General features: G+C 36.2%; 1 protein-coding gene across 2 annotated transcripts in view; it reads left to right on the top strand.

Moving 5' to 3' along the window:
• The window catches only part of LOC150083238 (uncharacterized), a 193,022-nt gene that overhangs the window by 13,587 nt on the left and 157,507 nt on the right, over positions 1-21,928 (top strand). For both annotated transcript variants that reach the window (XM_090377927.1, XM_090377926.1), the window contains exons 2-3: positions 5,804-5,841; positions 15,031-15,119. In XM_090377927.1, coding sequence (XP_090234053.1) covers positions 5,804-5,841; positions 15,031-15,119 — 127 coding nt within the window. The remainder of the gene's footprint in view (positions 1-5,803; positions 5,842-15,030; positions 15,120-21,928) is intronic.

Here is a 21,928-nt window from a genome sequence, read left to right as displayed (position 1 = left end):
CCAAACTCCTCATCTTCATACATGGAATTGATAATAATTTTGTCCCAGTTGTAGATTTAGCTGATCTACAAGAGTATGCATGGAACTACAGGTTAAAATCTTTTTGAAAAATTTTGCCAATCTGTTGAAAAGTTAGGATTACGTATTAAAAACCTAGTAAGACTCATAACCAATGGTGCAAAAAATTTGATTGGTAAAAACATTGGGCTTATGGGTAGAATAACCAAGAAAATGATAGATATCGGAGCTGAATCCCCGATTGGAATTCATTGCATTGTGCATCGAGAAGCTCTCTGCAGGGAAAGTATTGTCTCCAACACATTATTAATGTGGTTATTTGAACTGTAAATTTTATAAGATCACATGGCCTTAATCACCGTATGTTTCAACAGTTTCTTTCAGAAATTGAAACTGAATACGAAGATATAATTTTACATGGTGCAGTGAGATGGCTTAGTCGTGTCAGAGTTATATCGTTTCTTTAAACTGTGTCATGATATTTATGAGAGAAAAAGGACAACCAATAAAGCAACTATCAAATATGATACAGACATTTCTAGTCATTTAAACGTAAAGCTACAAGGGAAAGGAAAATTGGTCTCTGATTTGTTGTTGTTGTTGTTTCTTCTTTTAGGAGCATTAGCAACTAAGGCCATATTGCTCCAGGGATATGCGGTGGTCATTCCCTGACCTTTCCGCATCCTCTGTATTTGGTGGTCACGGGCTTTTCTCTGATTTGTATGGCGACATCAAATCATTTCAGAATTAAGTTGTTATTATTTAAATTGCAAATTGAGCAAAACAATTGCATTCACTATCAATGTTGTACCGAGCTGAAATAGAAACACATGTTTCCAAAGAATCGTTGCCTCTCGTTATTACAAATACTTTTTGATAAGTTTGAAAGTCGATTTGCTGATATAAGATCCTATGAAAAAGACAAGCTTGTTTGAGAATCCATTGACTTCTATGGCTGAAAGCTGCAATCCCAGCTTGCAACTTTAAATTATTAATCTTCAAGCCAACATGGTTCAAAAATAAGTATATGGACTTCGAAAATAAACTACTTTAATTCGACAAAGTTATCCCATCTGAAGATTTTCCGCTAATAAAAGAAGCTGCCACAAAAATGGTTACGTTGTTCAGTTCAACGTGTTTGCTAGCAATTTTTTTTCCCACTCATGAAATCAAATAAATATTTAAAAAGAAACAGAATAACAGATGAGAATCTTCATTCTGTATTCAGAATTGGAGTCCAAATTTTCAACCGAATTTTGAACAGTTATCTAAAAATATCCAGCCTCAGTCATCTCATTAAATGTTAAGTTTTGTTCAATAAATGTTATTGTGTATTTTACTTAATAAAATTTTCGAATACTGTATTTTCAATTGCATCATTATATTTATTTATTCACCTTAATATTGAAAAGCAGTGATCCTTTTCAGGTTGTAAATTTTGTAAAGTAACTATTTAAAAGCAAAAGTAAAGTATTTATTTTAAAAAACAAAAGTAAGTCATATTTTTATATTAATAAAATATAAAAATACAAATCAATGACAGATTTATTATGCATAAAAGTGTTAGGAATTTCCATTTTTATATATAGTCTGAAAATAAAAAAACAGTAACACGAAAATAGAAACTTTCTTTTACATGTAACAAAATATGGAAAATGTAACACACTAATTTTACTCAAATCACTCAGTGTGGCCTGTGAAACAAATCTAATTTTGAATATGGCCCCTGTACTGGAAAAGGTTGGACACTACTGATCTTTTTTTTTTTTTTTTTTTTTTATTGTAAACCCCAAACATGAGAGGTATTAGAACCTATAATACTTAGTACCGTGCTTGGGTTGGAGGTTGAGAAGACGAAAGAAGATATTTGTTGACCTTGGACTTGAACTTCTGTAGACTGTAATTTTCAGGAAATACATATGAATGAACAGTTTCCAGAAAATGGCAGTTGAATGAATAAACGAGGAAGATGAAAAGTTGGTTCTGTGAGTTTGAAGTTGGACAGCAAATGGATGTTGGCTGGCAGCGGCACGTGTTCGGACTGTTATGGAAGAAAGAGAGAGAGCAGGAATTATAGAAGCCAATTCAGAAGAACAGTGCCCATGGAAGTATCTATAGAAGAGGCATGCAGCAGAAACAGTACATCTTTGAGACAGTGAGTGGAGAGACTCTGTTAGAGATGAATCATTAATTAACCTAACTGCCCTCTTCTGAATGGAATCAAGAAGCCTGAGAGAGGTTTCGGGGGCACCACCCCAGATGTGGGAACAATATTCCATGGCAGGGCGGATTTGTGATTTATGCAGAGTGAGCAGCTGTTTGCAAGAAAAGTAACGCCCAGAGCGAAAGAGAAAAACCAAGTTTTTTTAGATGCAGAGGAAGCAATATTTGTAATGTGCTTGTGCCAAGAGAGATTAGAAGTCAGGGTAATCCCCAAAAGAGATATATCATTTTGCCTAGAAATCGGAGTGTCACTAAAGATAAGCATAGGAGCAGAAGAATCCTTTTTGAGAGATATAAGACAAGACTGAGTTTTAGAAGGGTTGAAATCAACTAAGTTGTCTTTGCCCCACTGGAGAATTACCTGAAGATCAGCATTTAAGGAATTGGTAGCAGATTTTCGAGAAGTTGAAACTGATTGAACAGGACAAGGTTTTTCAAAATGGAAAGTGGAATGCAATGTGCTATCATCGGCAAAGCTGTGGATAGGATTTCCAGTCAACGGAAGAAAGTCATTAATATACAAGAGGAAAAGAGTGGGGGAAAGAACTGAACCTTGAGGGACAATGGCATTAGTGGAGAAGTTAGAAGACAGAGAGCCATCTACCATCACCATCAGTGAGCTTATTTTACTGACTGGATAACCAATTACTAAAAACAGTTGGCAAACCATAAGATGGAAGCTTGTTTAGAAAACCTTTATGCCAAACACGATCAAAAGCCTTTGAGATGTCAAGAGCAACTACTTGTGTTTCACCGAACCTTTCCATTGAATTAGTCCATAAATGGGTAACATAAGCCAGAACATTACCAGTGGATCGACACTGACAGAATCTATACTGGCGATCGTTGATCAGAAGGAAGGTTTCTAGGTAGTTTAAGAGTTGGTGGTTAATTGATTTCCCCATTACTTTAGAAAGAGTAGAGCTAATTGCAATGGGACGATAATTGGATGGGAGGGATTTGTCACCCTTTTTAGGAACTGGCTGGATATGAGCAAATTTCCAAGCAGAAGGAAAAACACCTTTGGAATAAGAAAGTGAAAAAAGGTGGCAAAGAATAGGAGTGAGTTCAGGAGCACAGGTTTTGAGAACAAGTGGAGAAATACCATCGAGACCTGGCACTTTGTTAGCATCAAATTCGTCAAAATCCTTTTGACATCCTTTTGATGGAAGACCACAGGCGGCATTGAATGGAATGTGTTGGGAATGGTGGGAGGTGTTTTACCAAGATCATTAATTCATGAGTTGGAAGAAAAATGGGATGCTGGCAGGTCAGCTTTATCCTTGGCTGAAGTGAAAAAAAAAAAAAAAAAAAAAAAAAGAACCATCTGGTTTGAACAGAGGTGGGAGCAGAGATCAGCAAAAATTGCTGCCAATAGCTTTGGCAAGAGACCAGAACGCTCGGCCACCATTAGGACAAGAAGCAAGTTTTCTACTCTTAGCCTGTTCAAACTCTAGTTTGGACTGATTAATAACTGCTTTACAATTGTTGCAAGCTTTGGTGTAGGCAGAAAATGAAACTGAAGAATTAGAAACAAGCCAATTACGATATGCAACATTCTTCTCTTGAACAGACTTAGCTCATTTATTGGAAAACCAAGGTTTAGATAAAGGACGAAATTTTAAAGTGGACTGTGGGATAAAGGATTCCATTCCTGCAAGAATAATTTCACTGACACGATCTGAGCAAACGTTGACATCAGAAGTTTTGAAACAGTAATCCGACCAAGGAAAAGAAGAAAAGAAATCTTGCAGGTCGTCCCATTTTGCATTCTTGTAATGCCAAACAACACGAGGTTTTTAATAGCCATGAGATAAAGGCTCCATTGGAGAAGAGACAATCACCAAGTTGTGATCTGAAGTGCCTAAAGGATCTCTCACTTCAACCGTGTACTTAGAAGGGTTGTTTGTGAGTCAAGGGTGTTGGCTGTATGATTAGGATTGTCCGGTATTCTTGTAGGTAAATGAACAATCTGTGCAAGATCATTAGTAATTGCAAAATCCTCAGCTGGATAGGTGTGACTAGAAAACGGAAGGCAGCTGGAGTTGTGAACATTAAAATCGCCAAGGAAAATTACCTCACTGTTAGGAAAGTTGGACTGGAGAAAGTCAAGTTGCTAAGAGAGGAAGTCGAAGAGCTCCAAGTGATTAGTGGAGTTCGGAGAACAGTAGAGACAACAGATGAATTTGACACAATGAGGTAGAGAAGATCAAAGAGAGGAGATTCCAAATTGCTAAGTCTCTGACAGGGAATATCAGAACTGACATATGCACAAGTACCACCTTTGGGCCTAAATGAATCATACCGCGAATAATTTGGGCAACTGAGATGAGAAGTAGTTCAATCAACCGATAACTGAGATTCTGTCAGAAAAAGTACGTGGGGTTTGGCAGACTGCAAGTGGAAATAGACATTACTGAGATTAGAATTGAGACCACGTATATTTATGAAATGAACTAGAAAGTGTTTGGGAGGTTTGGATATTTTTGCAGATAAGCTTACTCTTAGTTTGACAATTCATGGTGTATTCAATAATAAGAAAAAGTGGGGGCGGACGTGCTGTATGAAGTAATGAAATTTTTTTGATATGGTGTACACACGAGGTGTATAAGGCCTTGAATGGGTTCAGCACGCTGAATTCTGATGGGATCCTTCCACTTGTTCAGATTACGAACCTAAGGGGGCATAAATTCAAATTACGAAAGGACAGATGTAGAATAGATGTGCGGAAATTTGCCTTTAGCCAGCAGGCGGTTAATTGCTGGAACAAACTTCCATCTGTCGTTGTGGAAGGTGATATGTTGAATAAATTTTAGGAGAAACTGGACAGGCATTTGGAGGGAATGGTGTGATTTTTTTTTTTTTTTTTTTTAGCTGATGCTGCATAAGCATTTGCTTTCTTGCATCACATGTCACTACTACTACTACATGGTAAGAATATACCCAGATCCTTGACATAACGTGGCCTCGAGCATGCTACCCGCATACACACTACTCGGACTTCCTCCATTCACTATCTGGTAGCAAGATTATACACTAGCTAATCCAGAAGCCTCCTATAAAGTTACGAATAGCATCGATTCGGTGTACTAACTAGCGGCTGGCCTACGAACACCATTTTAGAGCTGTAACCTCGAAATGTGAGGAATATTGGATCTCGCCACGATGTTCATCATAACCTCAAAAGTTATCAATCATACTGTATGATGGAAGAGATAGGGAAGGGTTGATTTACACCATTAATTTTTATAGAACTGTTTCTTAGTTACTAGAAGTAAATTAGGATTTTAAGCAGCTGATTTTATTTTAGTTAGTAATGTCAATTTATTTTGTTTGCTACCAAGATAAAAGTAAAAGTTGGTTTTGAATTTCAGAATGAGACAAAAACTTATTGAAATTTATCTTAATATTTTGTTTTCTCAGTTTTTAAACAGGGAAAACAGAAAAGAGGTTTTTTATTATTCAAAATGTTTAGAATTATGGTATAATAAAGTTTATTTTAACAAGCTTCACCTGAATAATCATTTCTCCTCTCCATTCCCTCTTTTTCTGATTTTTCTAGAGACCTGCCAGTATTAATTGAAAGTCTGAGTAAGTCTGGTAAGTGCTAACTTGTATGCATTGTTTTAAAATTTATTTCACACCTAATTTCTGATGGTATTCCATTTTTGGAAAATAAATAAATAGCAGATAACTGTCTTTTGCACTCACCTGTTATTAATTGCAAGATGTCACAGAAAAAAAAAAGTATGCAAATGGTTGAAAATGTTAGCTCTGCTGATCTTTATTCTTGGCCATTCTGTATAAGCATCTGCTTAATAGATGGTTTTATTTTGTTTTAGTATTTATGGCAGAATAAAGTCTTTTGGGAATTATTTGTGCAGATTGTGTGTATTTTGTGATTAGTTTGTCTGTTTTGCAGAATGAGAAACTTGTATGAAGGCTCCAAAACAGATAAAAACTACTTATTTTTTGTGTATTTTCAAAAAACCTTGTTTTTTTCTATTTTAAAGTTTCTGTGCTACTTAGCTTATTGTCACCTTTAAATAAAATTCTACTAATTTACGTGCTTTAATTGATTCAAATGTGCTCCATCCTGTAGAATCATGGGTGTTCTGGAATATCTATTGCATAAAAGAACAGAAACCTACACCCATCCACTTCTGGAAAAAATACAAACTACACTATGAGGCTAAGGTAAAGAAAGCCAACATGAGAACTATGGCGAATTTCGGGAAACATACCAGACAAACTGGTTTGGCACTACTGTAGTTTCTCCCTGCATTCTCAGTAAATGGACTGTGCGTGTTATCAGTAGTGGCAGTAGAAGTCGAGAATAATGTATTAATTGACACATAGGCATGACAGGTGGTGTCTCCGTAGCCAGGTGGGCAGGAGCAGCAATGCGTGCACACGCTTCTTGAATAGACTGGGGTTTGAACCCGTGACCACCAAATATGGATGACGCGGAAAGGTCAGGGAATGACCACTGCATATTCCCCGAGCAATATGGCCTTAGTTGCTAATGCTCCTAAAAACCAAATAACAACAACAAACAGCATGACAGGTGATATAATGATTATTTTTTTCTCATTATTAAAAGCAGGTTATTGGAGTTCACGAGTGTTTTCACTATTAAAAAAACGTATTACCGATTTCTTTGTATGTTTTTAAGGTTAGGTTTCCCAGCCTAGCCTTAAAGGATAGGTTAGGAAAAAAGGAAAAGGTTTCTTTATTTTTCATTATATTTCTAACCTGACCTTAAATGTTAGGAAATAATAGGAAAAGGTTTCCTTACCTAACCTTAGATTAGGTTAGGAAATAATAGGAAAATTAAGAAAGAAAGATTCTTTATGTATATACATATCATAACTTCAATCAATCACTTAATGCTATGTCACGCTGTCTGTGTCACGTGTCGTCTGTCATGTCTATGTGTCAATCAATATATCCTTCTTGACTTCTACTGCCACTACCGATAACATGCACCATCTGTTTACCGAGAATGCAGGGAGAAATTGTGGTAGTGGCAAACCAGTTTGTCTGGTAAGTTTCCCGTGGTTCTCTTGTTGGCTTTCTTTACCTTTGCCCACTCTTTGGTCCAGAAATATATTTAAAAAAGCAGTCTGATCCCTTTTATCAACAGCTCTTTATCAGATCGCCTGGTTATTGAATCTTGATTATTGGGGTTATTAAGGAATAATAAGTTTAATTTTGCTGCTCATTATAGCTATCTTCAAACTATTTGACTTAAAATACTGTACATTCTAAGAGCCTGCAGGACATCTTTGTGATGTCCTTGGGGGTGGGGATGATGGCTCTCTTGCACCTCTGTAGCTCCATTTTGGTAGCCCAATTTATATTATGAACCACCAAATCTACTATATCTAAATGTTATATGGCACAGTGCACCTAAGTTAACTTTGTGGGTTTTGAGAATAGTTGAATGCACACAGTTTATATATTGACAAATTATCCCCCCCCCACCCTTTTTCTTTTTATAATTCTGTCTCCTATCACTTAGACATTCCTATTTGATCTTTAGTGTATCGTGCTATGCCACTGTAAACCTAATGAAAATTGCCCTTAGGAATTTAATTGGTAGAGATTCTTCTGTCTCCTCTTGCTTAGACATTCCTTAGTATATTGTGCTATGCCACTGTAAACCTAATGAAAATTGCTCCTAGGAATTTAATTGGTAGAGCTAATGTGCAGTTGGAATGTTGATCTGCAGCATATCCTTTAAGTTATCATTACTCCAGAACCATCCTGAACTTTTTCTCCTTCTTGTGATGAAATTCCCCCCTTCCATCCTCCAGCAATGGGAAAAAATGCTCCTTCAAGCTATAACTTTCACCAGTTACATTCAACATATGCATTGCAAAAACTCACAGAAACTAAATTTATGGGGTCCTTATGCACTTGAAAATTGCAATAACTCAGGTTTCTATATGTGATAAAAACAATCTGTAAAATGCATTGGAAAGGTAATTTATTCCAGTTTTTATGCAAAAATAATTACTTAACTTATCTAATTTTGTTTAATTTTTTCAGGTAATGTACCCTATAAGAGATGGCTTCAGTAGAAGAGAAATTGTGTCCTCTGGCTAGCAGAAAAAATTTATTACACATTATGTAAAGGAAGCACACCACACAGAAATTAATTTTCAAACTGGATGAAGTTTAAAGAAATTGGTTCTGTTAATGATAAACTCTAAAGTGGAAGGTCCAGAGTGCATGAGAAGACTGTGGCATCTGTTGCAGAGGCTTTTCAGCAAAGCCCATGAAAATCACTAAGATAGGCATCTCTGGAACCCAGTGTTCCTAAATCAACAGTGCACAAAATTCTTAGAATAAAATTGCACAAGCGACCTTAGAAGGTCCGAGTGCATTAAAAGAAACTGGTTCTGTTAATGATAAGCTGCAAAGTGGAAGGCCCACTGGAAAAGGACTACCATGTGAGTTTAACTTTCCATCATGAGCTTAATGAAAATATTGAAAATGGCAACTTGTCTCTTAATAATCTAATGTTTAGTGATAGAGCAACATTTTATGTTAGTGGCAAGGTTAATGGGCATAGTTTGCTGTATTTGGGGAACAGAGAAGCCACAACAAGTCTGGGAACATGAAAGGAATTCCTCTAAAGTCAATGTCTGGTGTACCTGAAAAAACACATAATTGGCTGTTTCTTTTTTGAAGAAACAGTGGCTAATGGTGATAGTTATCTTGCACTGCTACAGGATTTTTTTTATTCCTGAACTAAGACAATTAAGGATGAAAGCCAGTATGACTTTTTTTTAGCAAGATGGAACACCTTGCCACTTTGCTCAGAATGTTCATCAATTTTAAACAGTCTTTCCAAACAAATGGCTCATCAGAGGTGGGCCAGTTGCTTGGCCAACTTCTCAACTTATTTGTCCCCACTGACATTTTTATATGGGTGCATGTTAAAAGTACACTTTACTCCTTAAAACCTCACTTTAAACAATCTTTGTGTAGGTTGCCTGAGAGTTTGAATCACATAGGTTGCCGATAGATAGTTAAATTTATTAACTATTATAACTGCTCAGAATTTACAAGCATAATGTTATAGCACAATACAATACATATTACTTAAATTTGATAGGAGTTACTGAATACATATAAACTTGGTAGGAGATATGAAATACATATACCGTAAGCTTGATAGTGAAATATATATATGTTCAGTAACATAAACTTCATAGCATAATTGGTGCATAGTGTTATTATAGCATTAGGATACAAGTTTAGTGTAGTATGTTTAATTATATTGAATTTGAACCAAAATCGTGCTTGTAAAGCAAAAGGTTCAAGATAGTGGGAGTGCTGTGCTTGGGGAGAACTGAACTGAGAGGAGTGGTGGTCCTCTGAATCACAGGCTTATGAATTGTACTGCTTGTATGTTTGCAGTGCTATCAGGTAAGGGACATGATATTGCTAAGGTGGATGTCTCTGTGTGCATTCAATATAAAGATCATGAGGATATTAGGTGTCAACTTAGTATTGTTATGGGCCTTTATGAGACCTTGAATAACAGGGTGGATGCCCTCAAAGAATTTAAATTGGGGAACCCATTGAGCTCTCAGCTACCCGCATCAGTGCCAGAGCTTGTATTTGATCTTCTGGCAACACAGTGGCAACCCCCAAGGCAGAATGCATTGGTCCCACAGGAGCTGGTTGTTGACGGTGATTCTATTGTCAGGGAAATGGGAAATACATTGTGCAAAAAGGTTAGATGGAATAGTACCAGGGTATGTCTGCCAGGTGCAAAGTTGATGATTTTTTTGAGCAGATTCCATCTTTTAAGAGCACAAAAGGTGATACTGTTGTACACTTTGGCACTAATCATATTGAGAGTAGATCTGCAGACTTACTTAACGAGTATAAGTCAGTGTTTAAAAAAAAAAAGTATCAAGTTAGGGTTAAGTTTGAAAGTTTAAGCCTTGTCAATCTATTTGGCCCTGGAGCGATTGTGGCAGGCTCGTGGGGTAAAATATTTTTCTCAGACCATTCTCAGCATAGTCTGTGCTCATTAATAGGAGAGACTACTACTACAGGGATGGGATACACTTAAATAGAAAGGGTGCAAGAATACTTGCTGAAACTATCAGGGCAGTGTTAGGTTGGGTCGGAAAATAGCAAACTTGGGGGGAATTCACAGACTAATAAATTAACGGTAGCTGCAGGCAGAGGTGAAAGTGATTCTTGCACTGCTTCTATTGGAATGAGCAGCAGCCTGGAAAGCAAGGTGCTGAGGATTTCAAGGATAGCTGGGGTCATCATGGAGCAAGTAAATACATGGGCTGTGTTAGGGTAACTAACACAGCCCAGGTGCTTGTATACTTATAGTAAATTCTAGGAGTACAGTAAATAAATTTGATAAATTTGAAGTGCTGGTCAAGACATCAAAGGTAGATTTTGTTGGGATATCAGACTTGGTTTCACACAGATATAAGGAATACAGAATTTGGTGAGTACAATGTACACAGAAAGTACATGTATGTATGTGTACCTGTCTATGGTGACTACGGCGCCTCCATAGCCAGGTGGGCAGTACGTAGCACACGATTCTTGATTAGACCGGGGTTCGAGCCCGTGACCACCAAATACGGAGGATGCGGAAAGGTCAGGGAATGACCACCGCATATTCCCGGAGCAATACGGCCCTAGTTGCTAATGCTCCTAAATAACAACAACTCTTCCTGTCTATGGTGACTACTGGCCATCTCCACCTAGTGTCACTGTGATGAAATACAGAAACTCTCTAAAACAGGCCTGACATAGTTGGTTAATGAATTTATATGTAGTGTTAGTGAATGTTCTGTAGTATGTGTTGTGAGTGTCAGGCCTCTTTGCCACCAGGGAGCAGCCATCACTTGAACAACTGCTGCCCAGTGCCCATCCTTGGCATGTGGAGCCGTACTTGTTTCCTGTATTTTATTGCATCCATTGGAGGTAGTGCAAAACCAATGGATGCATTAACCACATACTCAGGTTGCCCAGTCCTGAATACCGCACTTTCTTAACTATGGGCATTTCCTCTGTTTGTGTGCAATACACAAGATCCCGCATCCGCAGGAGGTAGTGCTATACCTGTGGATGCCAGCAAAATCCCGTATCCAGGCAGTCCAGTCCTGGGTACCAGCAAAAAAATAAGTTAATTAATTTAAAAAAATAATAAAATAATAATAATAAAAAAATTGTACTAGTGGACTCACACCAGTACAATACTCCATAACTACGGACTAAAATAATTCAAAAATTCCTGACATTTTGTCAAAAGAAATCCAACACTTCAAAAAAAAAAAAAAAAAAAAAAAATTGAAAGCACAAAACAACATAAACATACAATATAAACTTATATACAAAGTTTCCTCCTTAAACTTATATACAAGTTACTTGTCTATTATATCTCGCAAAAAGGATTTTTCTGGCCTTATGCTTATCTTCAAATGACATGTTTATTTCTAAGCAAGATTGTATAACTATTAGTGATTACCCTGATTTCTAATGTCTCTTGGCATTTTACAAATATTGCTGCTTCTGCATCCAAAAAACTGTGTTTTTTCTTTTGCTCTCAGTGTTGCATTTCTTCCAAACAGCTGTTCACTCTGTACAAATTGCAAATCTGCCCTACCATGGAATACAGGGTGGTTATAAAGTCCTTGTGCAACTTTAACTTTGGATGTACACATGATAGAAGCACACTGTAAATAGCATATAAAAGCTAAAATCTTAGTTTTAAATACAGTTTGATTTTTTAAATACAGTTTGATTTTTTAACCTTCAACATAATCGCCATCATTTTTAAAACCGATGTTCCAAATTTTTGAAAACATTCCTCAGTAGCTGCTCAGTAATTTCATGAATTGCATATGTGATCCTGACCTTAAATTCATCTGAAGAACATAGTCATGTTAAAGCAACATTTTTAATATGACCCCATAAAAAGTAGTGCAATGTGGTCAGATTAGACGAATGAGATGGCCAAGCAATTGATCCAGCTCTACCGATCTACTTGTCTGGGAAAGCATCATCCAAAAACTGTCGTACATTCGTAGCATAGTGGCAGGGTGCACAGTCTTGCTGAAAGAAGGTGCTGTCTGAAAGATTTAACTATCGCAGTTCAGGGATGATGAAATTCTGCAGCATTTTAAGGTAAAATTCACCATTCACTGTTGCTTCTTTAAAAAAGAAAGGACCGATAATGCATTGACTTCCTGAAGACGTACCAGACATTGATTTTTGGGAATCTCTTTCATAGGTTGTCCTTGAGGTTGTCACAGACATTCTCTCAGATATGCCAGACAAGCTGTACTTGCTACCTGGGAGTCTAAAATGCTGATGGAACTGATATTCGGGTGACACTCAAGTCAAGTGGACCCAATTTCGGCGAAGTCCGGACGGTCTGTGATAGCCAAATCCTCTGCTTGCACGTTCACGATGGTGGGACTGTTAGTAATCCTGGGTTGATAACATTCGTTATCAACCCAGATTCGTTATCAAGGGGATAATTTCTCAACGGGTTGAGTTGATAACATTCGTTATCAACTCAACCTGTTGGGAAATTATCCCCTTTCTTAGTTCAGAAGACTATAGAGTCCATGGTTGGATCACCAAAAATGATAAAATGATTACAATCAGGTGATCTCTTAATAGAAACCTCACTGAGTCATCAATCTGAGAAATTGCTTAAAACAAAAACTTTTGCAGGACTGCCGGTTGAAATTACCCCACATAATTCCCTGAATACATCGAAAGGTGTTATTACCGAATGGGACCTTTTGACTGTTTCAGAGGAAGAACTACTGCACGAGCTAACAGAACAACAAGTGATACATGTTAGGAGGATAATGATGATGAAAGACGGAATTCTCACTCCAACCCGATCAGTTATTGTCATCTTTAACAATCCTTCTCTTCCCCACTCAGTTAAAGCAGGATATTTAAATTGCAAAATCCGACCATATATACCAAATCTAATAAGGTGTTACAATTGTCAGCGATACGGACACTCTCAGGCAACATGTCGCAGTGATCCCATCTGTCCACACTGTGGATTGGAAGAACACAATCAAGCAAATTGCACATCCTCAACACCACTCTGTCCAAACTGTCACGGAAATCACCCTGCTTTTTCGAAGACATGCGAAATGTGGATATTGGGAAAACAAATACAAAAATACAAAGTAGAAAATAAAGTGTCTTATCCTGAAGTAAGAAGACAGATATTTGCAACCAAATCTTCACGTTCCTATGCTTCAGCAGTGAAACAACAGCAAACTATAGCCACTCAAACGGAGGTAGTAATACCTCTAAATCAAATTATAGACTGGAGTAAAGTAATTTTGATGACAGAAACAGCTTCACAAAAAACATCCAGTGCTAAAGAGCAGGATATTTCTGTGTCTGGAAAGCAGAAATCAGAAGTAACATCTTCAAAAACAAAGCAAACAGCATCTAGTAAACTGTGTGAACAGAAACAAACAAACATAGACAAAATGGATACTGATGAACAGAGAGAGAGAGAAAACGTACTAGAACTACCCTGCAGAAGATATTGATACACCTCATGCTAATTTTCCGAAGAAAGACAGACCCAAATATGATAAATGAAAAAACTCAAAAGCACAGTCAGAGTCAACAAATAGTTCCGACACTTAAATAATGCAACATATTATATAATGGAACTGCCGTGGTTTACGTGGAAAATTGGATGAAATAAAAGATATTATTCAGCAGTATAAACCGGTCTGCATTTGCCTTCAGGAGACCCATCTAACACTTCAGTCTTCACCGACATTTCAAAATTATACACTTTTCCGGAGAGACAGAAATGATAACAGAACTGCCAAAGGAGGAGTGGCAATTTTGGTGAATACTAATATACCAGCTAAGCAAATAACATTAAAAACCACCTTAGAAGCAGTAGCAGTGAGAATAGCCATCAGAATTTCTATCACAATCTCGTCCCTTTATCTTCCACCAAATAATCCTCTCTCCAGATCGGAATAACGATCTTACTATGCAGCTTCAACCTCCCTTTTGCCTTATGGTCGATATGAATGCCCATCATCATCTGTGGGGGATCTTCTCACCCCAGTAGAGGTAACTTAATCGAAACGTTCCTAGATGATCAACAGCTGAATTTACTGAATACCAGCTCTCACACCTATATCAGTTTGGCTACAGGTATCACTTCTGCAATAGACTTAACAATTCTCCTTGCTTCTGCTTTGGCTTTTTTATATGCAATCAAATTGAAGGTAGCTGGATATTTCCGGAATCTTTTCCATACATGTTCCAGATGACACTTCAATGTCACAGTCAGAGAGCTTTATTGATTGGAGGAAAGCCCATGTTGGTAAAGCCAGCACACTATTAGTAACTGTACATGATTAATACCTCTCAATCATGTTCATATAATTAGGTTTAACTTAATTCCTGAATTTTTCCTAATTGTGTGATAATTAATAGATTTTCTGGAATTTTCAGTGGAAAAATCAAAGTAAACATTTTCAAAAACAGCTATTAGAATTTCTGAGAGCATAATTTTTAACCCTGTTTTAATATAATTCAGAAGTTTGTGGCCAGATTAGATGAAGAGCATGAATTGCTGAAATATTGTTAGGAGTCTCATCAACCACTTGTGTCTAGCTAAGGGTTAATATCTTTTTTTATGATAATTAGTATTTAATCATATTGCTATATGCAATCTGTTTAGTATTTTTTTCTTTTGAGTTAAGATTACATCTGTTTTCTGTATAGATAAAATGACATCTGAGTGCCTTCAGCTGAGATCCAAATCCTTGCTTGTTTCTCATAAGTCTGTATTAAAAGGAAGGTCCTCAAGGAAGGTAATGTATTTTAATGTCCTCAGTGTTGATAAAAATTGATATTGATAAAATTGATAAATGTTGATATTGCTTATTGTTAGGCTTTTAAGATATTATTGCCACAGTTCCCTCTAAGCTGCATGAGTGCACACTGATTTCTATGAAGTTGCACAGATGCTTTTACTTCCCATGCACACAGCTGACATACTAGATGGCGACAGGAGTATTAGTGGAAGAATGGATATAGGAAGGCGGGGGGGATAGCTCGTGCCACAGAGTGCATGAACTCCCTGACTTACGTAAGGGTTGCATTCTGCGGAACGCTACGTAAGTCAGAATTTCCCCAATGCTTGTGCAGCACTTGCAACTGTGCTCGCCGAATTGATTGAATCAAAAAAAATTTTTCGACAAACATGTAAATAGAATTATTTATTAAATTTTTTTATCTCATGCGCAGGAAAAATTGCAACAGCGTGCAATTTAAAAAAATTTCAAAATTATAAAATTACAAAAAAAAAAAAAGAGGAAACAGGCGTAACGTCAGTAAGTTGTACCTCTCCAGCATCATTGCCAGAATAGACTTCTTCAGCTGATAAGCATGCCACTGCAGAGGTTGAGGGCTGTGGAGATTTAGAAGGGGTGGTCGGCTGCTCAACCTTACGAAAGAACATATTAATGGATGACTGGACGGTGGCTTTTTTCTTTTCATTGTAGATTTCTTTGTAGCAAGCATATCATTCACCCCTCTTAATTCTGTTAACTTTTAAGAATCGTTCGCTGTCAGGATTCATTTTCTCAAACCTTGCCATTGCCAATGCAATTTCATGAAATGCCATTTCCATCTCTCTGGTGATGAAGCATCTTGGCTCCTCATTTGGTTCATCTTGAGCTTCGTCATCATTTTCTTATTTCACTATCGCTGCCTGCAAGTGAATAAGTTCTTTGTTAGATAATTCCTTCTCTTCTTCCTCTATTAAGAATCGTTCGCTGTCAGGATTCATTTTCTCAAACCTTGCCATTGCCAATGCAATTTCATGAAATGCCATTTCCATCTCTCTGGTGATGAAGCATCTTGGCTCCTCATTTGGTTCATCTTGAGCTTCGTCATCATTTTCTTATTTCACTATCGCTGCCTGCAAGTGAATAAGTTCTTTGTTAGATAATTCCTTCTCTTCTTCCTCTATTAACTCTTCCATGTCTTTGGCATCAACCTCCAACTGAAGTAGCTCTGCAACCTTTACAATATTATCTGTAACCTCTTCATATGATTCGTCTTTTTCAAATCCTTCGAAAATATGCCCATGTGCCATGGGCATATTTTCTTCCGTGTGACATTTAAACAACTATTAGTAATTTCCACCAGGGCCTTATTAATGTTTAAGATGCCATGGTAAATACTGTAAGATTTCCAAAAATCTCATAAGTTTTACTCACCGTCTACTGCAGTCAATGCCTGAGCAAATGTGCGTAAATAGTATGCTTTGAAATTCGAAATAACACCCTGATCCATAGGTTGGATGAGTGAAGTCATGTTTGGCAGTAGAAATATGACTCTGATGTTCGAATTGAAATCATCTAGTTGTGTAGGATGTCCAGGAGCATTATCTAATAGAAGCAAAATCTTCTATTAGATAATGCTATCTAATAGAAGCAAGAACGTCGTCTATACAATATTTTTAAACCTTGGGAATGAAGCAGTATTTAAACCAAACTTCAAAGAGAGATATTGTTATCCATGCTCTCTGGTTCGATCGGAAATGCACAGGTAGGGTGGCTTTATTGATGCCCTTAAGTGCATGAGGATTTCCAGAATGGTACACAAGCAATGGTTTTAATCTGTAAAATCCCGCTGCATTAGCCCCAAGCAAGAGCGTGGCCCTATCTTTTGAAGTCTCGAAACCTGGCATTGTATTTTCCTCTTTGGCAATGTATGCTTGATCTAGCATTTTTTTCCAATACAGAGCAGTCTCGTCAACGTTAAAAATTTGCTGCATTCATCAATAATTTTTTCCAAATACACATCACAAAATTTCTCTGTAGCTGCAGAATTGGCACTGGCAACTTCACCCATACTTTAGCGTTGTGGAAACCAGCATGATGCTTGAACCTATTAAACCACCCATTGCTTGCCACGAACTTGGTTTGTGGTATACCATACTTATCCTTAATATCTTTATAAATACTTATTGCTTTTGCTTGAATGGTCATTAGACTCAGGGGCACTCGCTTCTGAATCTGATTTTCCATCCATATTATTAACAGCTGTTCCATCTTCGATATAGCACCTGATCGCTGTTAATCTTAAGTGTGTTGATCCTTTGACATGTTCTTTTATATGCACACTGTCCTTTAAAATAGTATTCAATGTTGAAGCAGCATGACCTAATTCCCTTGCAATAGATGACAAACTTTGTTCTGCTTTGTACGCAATCATTTTCATCTTCATTTCTAAATCAATTTTGTTTCGTTTCCTGGCACTACCACCACTTTCACTTTTCATCGTTCGCTTTCCCTTCATCATTGTAAATAGGAATGAAGAGAAGTTTCTGAAAATTTGTTTTTATATGATTGAAGATTTCAGTGAAGGGGGAACACATTTCACCATAATAGTGTGAAAACCCACACAATTGCAGTTATCGGTATTATCGCAAATGCAATAAGATCAAATTTAATAGGGCTTTCCTATTTTGTTTTATGGTAGTGACCTCCAGAAATGTGTTTCAGAAAAATATCAAAAAGGCATTCAAAATTGATTCTTATAACAGAACATATGATAACGATGAAAGGGTAGTGCAATTTCCATTATAAAAATGACCTTTTAGAGAGATAAAAGCTTAGTAATATAGCGAAATTTTCAACTTCCAAGGACTTGGAATGAATTACAAAACGAAACACAATGTGGTATTGAGTTCACATTACAATATTTTCACAATATCTCCATTTATTTCTACAGGATGCAAAATACTTTTTTTTTTAAGTTTGCACTGGCCGGCAAAAACTTATGTAAAGTCGAGTATTACGTAAGTCAGTGAGTTCCTGTAGTAAGATACCGAGTGGACACTCCCATAGATGATAATGTTAATTCTTTTTACATGTTAAAGCGCATAGAAAGTGAAGCCATCATTGTATAAACATGGAAACAGGCCTGAATATTGCGAAGAGTTCCTGGAGAATTTTGTACAGTTTTGTAGTTGCGATGGATACTATATCGATTCACTGATTATTAGTATGAGATATTAATTATTATTTCTATACAAAAAAGACGCTATGAAAAACAGCTGAATAGTGATATATAAACATAAGTAAATATTTCAAGAACATGGAAACACTGGTTATGTGATAGCCATGTGGAAACACTGCAGACAGTGGTTTTTTCCTTCCTGAGTTCAAATCTATTTATTTTTGCCCCTACGTTTTTCTTTCCCCCCATTTTTTCTCCTTCTTACACTTTATATTTATTTCTTCAGTGTAATATGGTAATTTATCTATCTTTTGACACATATATAATAATTTAATAAGCAATTTTTTAAATACTTTTAATGGTTTTTTGATACAATGGCTGCACATTGGCAGATATCTACAAAAAAGTTGTTTAAACCTTATTGATGCACATCAATATGTTAAAGCTAAAATAAACAAATTAAGAAACCAATATCTTGGAAAAAAATTTTCTGGAGTGAAAATGTGAAAGAAGTATTATCAAAAATTCAAAGTGATGTTGACACTGCAGCTATAATTCGCTTTATCAAACGTGTATGTGATCACTTAGATAATAGATTTCTTGATGATGAATTAAATGATTGGAAAGTATTTGATATTAATGCTATCACAAATGAAAGCAATAATTTTGACTCTGGGAAACTTAAAGTGATATGCCTTGCAAAAAAATATTGATGATTTATTACAAATAACAAAAGTGATGTTATTTCTAAAATATCAGAAGAATATTCAGAATTAAAATTTATAATCGCCGAAAAAACTAAAACTGGAACATTTAAAACTTTCAGTGACACTGTAAATTTTGTACTTACAAATTTAGTGTTTTGTAATGAATCCATTCTCTATAATATTATGGGAACATTTCAAGCATCAAGTGCAGACTGCGAGCGAGGATTTAGCACTATGAATTCAATTAAAACAAAAAAATCAAAATTGAATACATGAAGATCATTTAAGTGACCTTATGAGAATCAAATTGCATTTAGTTAATGGTGTAACAATAAATGTAGTGATGTCTACAAAGTATGGATTTCTACAAAGAACAGAAGAGAAAAATTCCAAAAAAAAAAAATTAATTGTAAAGTGTAACTTTATTGTTAACATTTTTTTTATTATTATGCATGTCCTACTTATAATTAAAACAATTTGTAAAAATATTGCACATATTTAATCTTGTCTGAAATTTTTTACTTAGGTGCATTTCTGCACCGTGCAGCTATAAGAAAATTAGAGGGAACATTGGTTATCGCAGTCCTTTTTTCTTTTTCATATTTGGGCAAAATTTTTTTTAATGATATTAAAAATTGGGTTAAATCTAATTGGTTTAGTTTACAATTTCGAAATCTGAAGTTTTTCAGTTACTCTATTTTGTCAGTTAGGTGCCAGGTGAGTATACGTTGTGCACTCATTGGGCTATTATTGACTGTTTATATCAGAATGGTGTTCTTGCAGAACTTGGAAGCAGTCTGATAGCATTACTGAAATTATTCTTTCAGTAGCATAGGTGCAAATAAAAGGCAACAAAGCCTCTCATTATGAAATATACAGGGTGGACACAAATTAGTTAGGCAATTTAGTAACTGAATAATTTACGAAATATTAATTGTAAGGTACCATTTCAATGGCAGATGAGTAGTATTGTATCCTAAGTTTGCGGATCGATGGTGCTAGGTGTCCATGTGTGTGTTTCAAGTCCACGTATGAGTGAGATGTAGTTCGCAGTTGTTCATCATTCTTTCTGTGTTCTTGTAACGATGGAGACGTATAACGGCGCTGAAAAAGCGAAATGCTGTCTGTGGTTTCATGAAACTCATTCCGCTGTGCAAGTGCAACGAAAATTCTGCCGAGAATACCAGAAAAGTTTCATTTCCCAACAAGATGGCACATCCTCTCACTTCCACACAGCGGTTACTTCTTACCTCAGTGCTGAAGTCCCAGTTTGGATTGGTCGCAGAGGTGTTATTTCATGGCCACCACGATCACCAGACCTTTCACCACTAGATTTCAGCGTATGGGGTTTTGTAAAAGATCAGGTTTACAGTCTGCCACTTCCAACATCCATTCCTGAATTGAAATCATGAATCAGCACTGCACTTGGTTTGATCGATGTGAACATGCTCAGAAACATATGGCAAGAACTGATTTACTGATGGGACATTTGCAGAGTAACAAAGGGCAGCCACATCGAACATTTGTGAAAAAGGTAAACTTTATGTGTTTCACTATCTTATAATCATGTGTACTCTCATGTTTGGCTGTATACCTAAGCATAATAAAAAAAATTTTGCCCAACTAATTTATGTACACCCTATATAATAATGCATACAAATAACAATATTTTATTATTTTGAGAAGCTAGGCTTACCAAAAAAAAATCGTCTGTACACCCCATATTCCTTTTGTCATACTCTTGCCACTAAGAAGCTACGTATCCATTTGCCTCTTAAACTTTACCAGGCTGTCAACCTCAACTACCCAGGAAGGCAGTTTATTCCAGTGGTCAGCAGCATGCTGACCAAACAAACACTTTCTGAGATCCAGTTTGTTAGTTTTGCCTCCTAGTTTTTTAACTTATGCCCCCTAATGTTTGTGCCCTATTTCAATGTGAAAATTGCACTCATTCAATTTGTTCCCCCTTCTCAATGAGATTTCCCTCTGAGATATATAATCTCTCTCTCTCTCTCCTCATATTGATTCCCCCTTTGTTATTTGCATTGGATAAACTGCCCATATTTGGTCTCTTTCAAGAAGTTCATCTTATCTCAAATACTACCAAACTGAACATAATATTCCTAATTCAGTCTCACTCTTGGCTTGTATAATTGGAATCTTAACATTCTTTTCCTTAGATGCAAAGTTATTGTAAATCATTGATAAAACACTACCCTCCTGGTTGCCTACTTGTACTGCATGCTGACCTTCATATCTTGCTTTTTTAAAATATCCAAATCTCTCTCTGTCACTGTGTTTATGAATTTTTTCTCTCTCCCACCTGCTGTATATGTTACTATTGAGTTACTGTTTCCCAGTTGTAGAACCTTATATTTGGTAGCATTAAAATGCAGTTGGCTTTAATTTGACTTCATGAATTCTGTCCTAATTATTCTAAAAAAGATTAGCCTGATTTGCATTGTTAACCACCTTTCTGACCATTATAACATCTGGTGATTTCGGTTATAATTTTATTTCAACATAAGTTCAGCTTCTAAATTTTCTAATAAAAGATGGTTTCTCTCTTTCCGCCAAGCAGTTTTCATTATGCTGAAAATTTCTGATGAAGCATTTGAATGTGGAATGCTTAATATGGAGCTTACAATTTGAGACAAATTATTTGCCTCTGGAAATTTTGAGAAAAATTGCGCCCATTTTTTTTTTTTTTTATCAACATGCATTTTCTTTTCTTCATTACTCAGTGACAAACAAAATGCCTTTAGACTTTCTCATTTTTCTCTTGTTATTAGAATTAATTTTTAACACATCGATTAGATTCTAATAAGAATTAATTTAAAATACGTAAAATCAATAAATTAACAGTTTTTTCCTCTCTTATAAGGACAAATGATAGTATTACCGGGAAGCAGGACTTCAAGTTCTAAACTGACAATCCTGGC

The sequence above is a fragment of the Mastigoproctus giganteus genome, chromosome 7 (assembly GCF_048544385.1).
Source record: "Mastigoproctus giganteus isolate SK-2022 chromosome 7, ASM4854438v1, whole genome shotgun sequence".
Taxonomy (NCBI): Eukaryota; Metazoa; Arthropoda; class Arachnida; order Uropygi; family Thelyphonidae; genus Mastigoproctus; species Mastigoproctus giganteus.
The sequence above is the reverse complement of the archived record's forward strand: the minus strand, read 5'-3'. Positions and strand labels throughout refer to the sequence as shown.